Source organism: Vicugna pacos, chromosome 18 (assembly GCF_048564905.1).
Source record: "Vicugna pacos chromosome 18, VicPac4, whole genome shotgun sequence".
Lineage (NCBI taxonomy): Eukaryota > Metazoa > Chordata > Mammalia > Artiodactyla > Camelidae > Vicugna > Vicugna pacos.
Window position 1 is genome coordinate 25,624,770 of NC_133004.1, and position 9,402 is coordinate 25,634,171.

At 52.0% G+C, this 9,402-nt stretch overlaps 1 protein-coding gene across 1 annotated transcript in view; it reads left to right on the forward strand.

The window, feature by feature from the left end:
* The window catches only part of XYLT1 (xylosyltransferase 1), a 287,011-nt gene extending 279,113 nt beyond the window's left edge, over window positions 1-7,898 (forward strand). The window contains exons 11-12 of the mRNA XM_072942672.1: window positions 365-698; window positions 6,218-7,898. Of these exons, the coding sequence (XP_072798773.1) occupies window positions 365-698; window positions 6,218-6,540 (657 nt within the window). The 3' untranslated portion in view covers window positions 6,541-7,898. The remainder of the gene's footprint in view (window positions 1-364; window positions 699-6,217) is intronic.
* The last annotated feature ends 1,504 nt before the right edge of the window (window positions 7,899-9,402 follow it).

The window sequence follows — 9,402 nt, forward strand, 5'->3', positions numbered from 1 at the left end:
AGTGGGGACCAGCTGTACGTGTTGAGAGGCAGTGTGTAGGTCTCCTCGGAGTGGCCTGCAGATGGGCGTTCATTCATTCCATGCACATTGTTTTTCCAAAGCACACACCACGTACCAGGAACAGGAGGCCCAAAGGTTTAGTGAAATGGACCCCAGGCGTCGTAATCTTTCAGGTTCAAATCCCAGATCTTCTGCTTACTGCCTGTCCAGCATTAAGTGACTGAGCAAGTGACTTAATTGGAGCCTCAGTTTCCTCATCTGTAAAATGGGTATATGCAGCCCAACCAGCAGGGTCCTAGGCCTTCCTGGGACCCAGCACCCTTGTTCAGTCCCAGCGATTTCAGGACTCTTTCCTCTGTTTCAGGTCGGCACTGAGTGGGATGCCAAGGAGCGGCTCTTCCGCAACTTTGGGGGTCTCCTGGGGCCCATGGACGAGCCGGTGGGCATGCAGAAATGGGGGAAGGGCCCCAACGTGACGGTGACCATCATCTGGGTGGATCCTGTCAACATCATCGCAGCCACCTACGACATCCTGATTGAGTCCACTGCCGAATTCACCCACTACAAGCCCCCTTTGAACTTGCCCCTGAGGCCCGGGGTCTGGACAGTGAAAATTCTCCACCACTGGGTGCCAGTCGCAGAAACCAAGTTCCTCGTCGCGCCTCTGACCTTCTCAAACAGGCAGCCCATCAAGCCAGGTGAGTATGCCCAGTGTCTCCGCAGGGTGAATAGTCCATCCCTGGAGCCTCGTGGGTCCTTCACCTGGGCAGGCGGTGCTGCTCAGAGCTGGGGCATGTGGACCACATTCGAGAACAGTGCTCTCTGCTCTCGGGACTTTTTTGCCTGCTCATTTGTCATGGAGAACCTTCTAACTTTCTTCCTGTCCCTGCACACTGAGTGATGTCCTCTGTCTCTATATTAGATACCTATGCGTCAGACGCTCCCCCACTGGACTTCCAGAAGGCCCTGATCATATTTAGGACAGATGGGAAGTAAACCCAGGCTGATACTGAGTTTCAGCAAATCTTATTCATTATTTAAAAAGAAATCACTAAAATAGGAATCCTGTTCATCAAAACCAGGATAGACTAGGTAAAAAGCCATCTCACATGCTAGTGGAAAATATTTGCCACACATTCAAGAAAAGTACTCATATTCAGAATATACAAAGGGATCTCAGATTCAGAAATCCCATAAATCAGAGCAAACTTTAAGCCACAGGACAAATCCAGCCTAGTCCCTATTTTTGTAAAGAAAGTTTCGTTGAAACACAGTCACAGTCATTCATTCATTTACATATTGAGTCTGAGGCCGCAACGGCAGCGTCCAGTAGTTGCTCAGGGAGCCAAAAGCACTTATGGTCTGGCCCTTTATAGAAAAGATTGCCCATCTCTGATATTTAAAAAGAAAAAGAGGGAGAGCATAAATGGCCCCCACACCTATAAAAAGGTGCTCCACCTCATTATTCATTATTCAAATGAGACAAAGGCAAATTAAAAGCAAAAAGAGATGCTCCTTCACATCCATCACATTGGGAGACGTGTTTGAAGGTGAGACAGCATCACCTGATGGTCAGGTTGCAGAAGGATGACCCTTGGTCTAGCGTTCGTGGGAGAACGAAGGCATAAAATGAGTTTGGAAAATGGTTTAGCGTTTCCAGGGGGAGATGAACGCATACACAGCCCTGGCACACGGAAATTCCACCCCGAGGTCCGGGCCCTAGGAACTTGCACGGAAATACAGCTCAGCTGTTCACAGTAGCGCCAAGCCGAACGTCCAGCGTTCGATGGACAAGTGATGTGGTCTGTTCAGACAGCGGAGTTCTGTGCAGCAGGGCGCATCAGCACAGCAGCGCTCCATCCGTGTGCAGATCTAGATGGGTCTCTAAAACCTCACGTTGAGGGGGAAATGTCATAATTACGGTGCATGGATTTAAAGTCCAAACACAAGCCGGGCCAACAATGTACTGTTTCAGGATTCACATGTCAGTGGAAAGCTGTGAAGACATGAAGAGAATTATCAGCACGGATTTCAGGATGGTGATTTCCACGGGGTGTGAGGGGACAGGGAGGGAGACGGCAGACTCTAGCATGCCTGCCTTTTTTCTTTATTTTTTTTAATCCAAAAAGATTTATTTTATTTTTCTATTTCCTCCTCTCCTCTTTCTTTTATCACAGGCAGCATCTTCCTCCCTGTTCAGTCTTACCTCCAGGAGGGACCACTGCCAAGAATTTGGTGTGCACCCTTCTAAAGGTTTCTCACTGCTTTTAAAGCATTAACATAAACACACAACAAAAATCACGAAGACAAGATGGTACACTTTGTGTGAAACTTGATTTTTTTCTCTTTCCAAGTCAGTGTGTATGAAGTTACTAGCTGCCTGCTATTCCACTGGGTTAAGGACCCAGAACCTATCTGTCCCCTCCTTCGTGGACACGTAGCTTCTTTTGTTGTTGTTGTAACAGAGAAGGCTGCGGAGGAGATTGCTGAACCTAACATAGTATGTGGCCATGAAGATGCACCCATAAAACAGATTCCTAGAAAACAGGATTTCCAGGTCTCTCAGTGTTGGAAGTTGTTCGTTTCCATTTAACAGATCACAAACCCAGAAGCCAGAAACTCATTACAGCCCCTGTTAGCTAAAAAGAGCTCTGGGCTGTGCCATTTAGCCAGTGACACCAGGAGAGGAGGACATAGATACGGGGGAACAGGGAGTCCTGGAATTCTCAGACAGGAGTGTTGATGTGACTTCTGTCGACTTCTACAAAGTTTCTATGCTGAGCAAGCAGAAAGACGTGGACCTTATGGACGTCTGCTGCTCCACTCCCCCATGAAACAGGCAAAACAGCCCCTCCAGGACCAGCCAGGCCAGAGCCCCCCACTTAGGGTCCTCAAGTGTCCCCCTGGTTAGGTTCGCATCCTTAGCATCCCTAAGGGTTCCCAAAGCCAGACATGGAGGAGAGGTTCCTCTTAGCCTCAGATACACCTGTTGGACAGCACAACAGTGGCCCTGAATCCATCCCCATCCCAGTAGAATAGTGCCAGGGCCATTCACGGGGTCCTGATTTCTCCAGTCTTTTTCTCCTGGGGTTTCTGAAGACAGCAAGGCTCTTCCCACCCATGCCCAGAATGAGCCACTGGGCACAGCCCCCATCCCCCACCACTATCCATCGTCAGTAATCGTATCTGTTAACGATGTTCCAGTGACAGCGAACACGAAGGTGGGAGCAATGCAATTTGTAAAATGATTCATCAAGAGTAATTTGCTATTGATGCGTCCCTGGTAATCTCAAGAAATCTGATGAGGTGGAATTGAGGAAAATTTAATTACAGAGGCGAGCGTCGCGGGCTGATGCAGTAACAGCGTTTCCCACATTAACCTCGTTTTTCATAAGGGTTTTCTGCATCAACCACAATATTTGGTTCCCGGTGTTCAAATATTTGTTAATTGTTCCTTTCACTTTGCATGTCCTGCCTTTTCTCAGTTTGGGTGTCTCCCAGCTCCCTGGTTTCTCCTCTCAGCAGAGATGGAGACATTGAGAGGCTGTGGTCGGGAAATCAGGACGTGCTGGGAAGAGACGTGCTGGTCTCGTGAAAAATGACACAGGAGCTGCCCCCGCCGGGCTGGGCACCAGGGAGAGGTGGGCCAGGGCCGGATTTACAAACACAGCCCCAACTCACCTGGAGGAGGGAAGCTCTGATAGATATAGCAGGACAGGACGGGTGCTCCGTGCACACAGCTCTGCTGGCTCCCACCTGTCCCCCTCCGAACCACGGAGCCCAGCCCCTCAGCCTCCTGGGGCATTGGGAACCGAAGGGATGACTTTCTGGTCTGTGTCAGTCAAGGCATATTTGTAATTCAGCTAGTTTTCTCATCGTTTTTACAGGGGAAGACATAGATACGGTCTTTCTTCCTCACTCAGGAACACACATATTAGGAAATAACCTGCTGATTATCCAGGCTCTCCTGGTTGCCACGGAGGGTGACAGCCATCGCCAAGCAGACAGGAAGCATTGTCATCTGAATGCTCCATCGTCTTATAAGGAGCTTTCTTCTAATCCTGGTGATCTCAGCTGTAGCAAAACCTGATCTTGTCACACACAACTCATCAGGGTCATTAGCCAGTCTTTTTTTTTTTTAAACTTTATGGAGAATATTAATATAGCAAGCACAGCCCTAAATGCTTTACAGGTGTCACCTCATTTATTCACCTTTATGCAAAAAAGCATGGTTCTTACACACATTTATAGCCAGCCTTTAAAAAAAAAAAGATATTGTTGTATTTGGCAGTGAGATAAGCAATAAGTAGGAACTTTTAGCTTCTTTCCTTCAGCCCCACGGTCTACACTTTCTGCTTCCCCGCCTTTAAGCCTGGGGAGGAGTCACTGTCTCTCTCCTTCATACTTTACTGTTTACAAAGCGTGTGAACTTCTACTTGGGCCTCTTGCCAGCCCTGGGAGTCTAATTACTGCAAGGATGAGAATCCCCATTTTGCAGATGGAAAAACCAAGTCTACAAAAGATTGACTGCCCAGTGGAAAAACTTAAAATAAAATAAAATAAAGAACAAAACCATTGTGTTAGCTTCCAGCTGCTGAATGAAACTGTGAGTAGAGTGTCACAGTGCCAAGCGCTGGAGTCAGCCAGTCCTGGATTTAACTCCAGGTCTGTCTCCAAACTATAGTTACTTCTGTTTCCTCATCTGTTAAATGGGGATGATAAAACCAGCCCTACTGCGTGTGTGTGTATGCACGTGTGTGTGTATTGTGCACGAATAATACCAACAATAACTCTAGCTAAACTTTTCTAACTACTTGCTAGACGCCCCCATAATGCCTCATGTGAGTCAGCACATGTAATCATCACAAACAAAGCTCTGAGGAAGGTACTAGTGCTCCACCCATTTTATTGATGAGGAAACTGAGGCTCTGAAGTCAGAAGTCACGCACCTGGTATGTAGGACGTGGGGGTTGACACCCAGACAGCCTGACTGCCGTCCCTGTGCTCTTGCATGAAGCCCTGGTGCTCAGCCAGGCAGAGCTGTCATGAGAGCCAATGGGCTCCCCACCCCACCCCACTCTGCTCCAAGGACTCCTTGCTGTGGTCCATCATGCACCACGTCTTGGACCGAAGCAGAAACCCATGGCTTATACAGAGTTCGTGGTGGGCATTCAGCACCCAAGATCCAGGCTCCTCACCAGGCTTTGAGGTCCACAGAGCCAGGTGCAAACACTGGGTCCCACTCTCATTACCTGTGTGATTTGGGGGAAGGTGCTTAATGAGGCTCCGTGCCCTCTGCTCCCAATCCCCGGAATTCTCTTCCTCAGGATCTGCATGTGGCTTCTTCCTTCACATCGTTGATCAGCACTCAGCTCAGATGTCAGCTCTGCAGAGAGGTCTCCCCCGCCCACCCCAGCTAACATAAACACTCTCGTCACTGTCTAACCCAGAGGTCAGCAAGCTTTTACTGTCAAGGGCCAGACAGTACATTTTTCAGCTTTGTGGGCCAGATACGATCTCTGTCTCAACTACTCAGCTGTGCTGTTGTAACACAAAAGCAGCCAGAGAAAGTATGTATACAAATGGGCATAGCCATGTTCCAATAAAACTTTATTTACAACAACAGGTCATGGGCCAGATCTGATCCAAGGGCAGGAGTTTATGAAACCCCTGCTCTAACTCAATACACCCCATTTTTTCCCTTCATGACACATCAGTTTTTGGAACAACCTTATTTATTTTTTTATTGTTTTACTGTTTTTTACTGTTTTTTTTTATGTTTTGCTGTTTCTATTTTTATTGTCATCATTCCTCCTCCACTGGACTGCATTCTCCCTGCCATCTGGTTTGCTCCAGCACAGAATAGAGCCTAGCACTTAATAAGTCTTTATCAAATAAATAAATGAATGAATGCCTTGCAGATAATAGATGTTTAGTAAATATGTGTTGGATGAATGTGTCTGGACTATAGCAGGAGCTCCATAAAAACGTGCTGAATGAATAGACGAATGGACCTCCTCCCGCACAAAGTGGGCTCATAACTGTAGGAAGGCAGGCTCAGTTTCTCTGTCTGTACAATGGGACCGCTGAAAACTTCCTCGTGAGATTGTCCGGTGAATTGAGTGGTGCTGTGCATTGCCCAGTGCAGTGCCAGCCACACAGCAGGTGTCTGGTTGGTGACTCTTCTCATGATGTCCTTGTTCCCTTTGGCTTTCAGAGGAAGCATTGAGGCTGCACAATGGGCCCCTCCGCAGCGCCTACATGGAGCAGAGCTTCCAGAGCCTGAACCCCGTCCTCAGCCTGCCCATCAGCCCCGCCCAGGTGGAGCAGGCCCAGCGGAACGCGGCGTCCGCTGGCGCGGCGCTGGAGCGCTGGCTGGACTCACTGGTGGGCGGGATGTGGACCGCCATGGACATCTGTGCCACGGGCCCCAGCGCCTGCCCGGTCATGCAGACCTGCAGCCAGACGGCCTGGAGCTCCTTCAGCCCCGACCCCAAGTCAGAGCTAGGGGCGGTCAAACCCGACGGCCGGCTCAGGTAGCACTGGGCACATGGGGGCCCCAGCAGATCTCAGAGGGAAAGCAGCCAGGGGCCGGTGGGACCCGGACCCTGGCCTCCCAGCCCCGGGGGCGCCTTTTGTGAAAGGGGCTCTCCTGCTGGTCATAGGATGGTGGAGAAGAAAGGTTTGGCAGCCAAGCAGGTCCTGCCAATGACCTGCATTTGGCAGACCGGCTACTGGGGGCGTGGCTGGCCCAGTCCCAGCACCGCGGTGGTCTTACCTCTTCTGGTTGATCCTCAAGTCCTACAGGTTCCTTGTCTTCCCCTTCCATAACCCGACCCCCCAGACGAGTGATTCCCAAACTTTAATTTTGAGCAGCAGAGCTTTGTTTACTAAGGCACGGGCGGAAGTTCAAGGTGCGGATAAAATCCAGGCTGCTCTGGCTGAAGCTGAGCGGGAGGTTCTTCCTCAGAGCTCAGCCCACCCGGTGGCCTCCTTGCCAAGGGCGTCTCCTGAGGTACCTCTTTAGAACCCAAGGGCTCTGCAAAAACCTAGTTTGCGAAGCACTGCCCAGATGCCGGGCTTGGTCTCCAGCCCTGCCCTTCGGCTCCCTTTCCTGCTCCTCTGGGAGGGGAAGCCCTCGTGCCAGCCCTGAAATGACAGGTTGTGAAAGTCACGCTCGTGGACCCATCTGCAGGGAGGGAGCGGGCTCCGGCGGAGAGGCCAGGGGGTGGCGCGGTCCCAGGCTTCCCACCAGCTCTTCCTGGGCTCAGCCATCCTCCTCCTTAGTAACTAGATGAGCAGGAGAGCCTTCTGATGTGCCATGGCCAAGGTCCACTCCAAGTGTGACTGCCAGGCGGCCTGGGCTCCAGGCCACCCCCTCCTTCACGGTAGAAACGCAGTGATGCTTTTGATCAGGAGTGTCAAGCCCCCCAGCCATTCCTGGGCTGGGAGACCAAGACCATGACCCCTCTGGTCCTTGACAGTGGGAACTTTGGGGACCATGACCGTGAAACTCATAGAGATGGTTGGGAGCAGAACTCCTGAGCTGGACAGCACAGCAGTCGCCACCCGCCCGAGCCCTGCGTTCTGAGGCCAGGCGCGCCGAGCCTTTGAGAATCGCGCACTTGGTGCTTCTGGGAGCGACCAGACAGACTCCACAGCCAGGGAAAAGCATTTCAGATTTGGTTTTTAAGTTCATGCCCTTCCTTATCCGAGGTGCCAACAGGTCCATCTGACATGGGGCGTCAAAGTGGGAAGCTTAAGCATCCGGTTGTTTAAAACCTAAAAGACAGTGTTATTCCAATTGCTTGAGTTACTCAAAACCCAAAGGGTTTCCTTGCCGTGTGCCGTCGGAGGGCCTCCGTGCTCACCCAGAGAGCCCCTCCCTGGGGGCCTCCTCCTCCACCCATCCCACCCTCCCCCAGAGGACAGGATTCCCTTGGAAAAGTCCCAGCCCTGGTCACACGCTGCCCTTCCCGTGGAGAGCAGGTCCTTGCAGGTTTGAAGGGACCACTGTCTGCTCCCAGTGCCCTGTCAGCTGTTGGCCCCGACGCACCCCACCCCGCCCAGCAAGGCAGGATGTCCTGTGGGCCATGGAGGATATAGAGAAGGGACACTTCATATATTTATTATTTATATGTTTTAGTCAATGACTAATTAGTAGGTGCTGTTTTTGCAGCTTGTCAATTATGTTATCTTACTAACTGAAGCTGCCTTTATTCACAAAAGGCCCCCCTTGCCCCGCCTTTCAGCTCCCTCCGCCCTCGTCCCCCAGTCCGTCGTATCTGTCTCTTTCTGTCTCTCTCTCGCTCTGTCCGTTGCTCTGTATCTCTCTGTCTCTGTCTCTCTCTGTCCGCCCTACATTCTGCGTGTCCTCAGTGGAAAGCAGGGGTGTTGGACACCAAGAGGAGAAGGCTTCAACCAGCGCCCTCCACTGGCCGGAAGGGAGGGTGCCCTTGGGAACATTGGTGCCTCGCTTTTCCTCATGCAGGGTGTGAGCCCCACCTAGCCCTCCAGGTCTCGGGGTGCTGGAGGTCCTGAGCCATCCCCACTGCCTGCCCCCAGCACAGGGACAGGGACACAACAGGCCGACCACTTGTGGAGGGAGACAGTGCCGGCTGCAGAGCTCAGGGTCCCCGCTCCCTCCATCGCTGCCCTCCCGCTGCCGGTCTAACCATGGGCCTCTGTGGACATGACAAGAGGACGGAGGGAGAGCAGCCTCCTTCCAAGGCCTGGAGGAGAAGAGATCTGTCTTAGGAAGAGGGTGGGTGGTCAGACCCGGCCAGGTCAGCCCAGGAGTAAGCCCGGCACTTCCAGGGGCCTCATTGTGGCTTTCTCAGGAAGCCCACGTGATCTCCACGTGGTTTTACAGGCTCTGTGGGGATGGAGAGGCCCGTGACTCAGCCTCCTGCCCCCAGCCTCTGCTTCTGGCCCGGGTCCCCCTGAGCCTGTGGCAGCTGCCTGGGGAGCCCCCTTCCACCCTCCTCCCTGAGCCCTGAGGACTCTGCGTTTGCCACGGTGTCATCTGAAGTGGCTTTGGGGTCTCAGTGCTGGCACGTCCCCGTGCGTGGTGTGAGCCTGAGGGCTCCTCGCCGGCCCCCGCCCCCTGACATTGCTGACTCCTGTTCCATCCGGGAGCAAGTGGAGAAACGTCAGGGCAGGCTTTCCCGGGGATGGTCCCCTCCCCTGGCCTGGGCGTCACTTCCCCGACTCACCGCAAGGAGACTAGGAAGTGAATAGCCATGTGGGATGTTCCTCGGTGTCCTCTGTTTTTGAAGCAGAGAATAACTCTGCAGACGCACATTTGGTTTAAAACTGGGCGGGGGGAGCCCAACAAAGCCCAGGATGATTTGAGCAGCGGTGATGTTTACCCAGGGGAAACAGTTTAACTCACATTTTTAA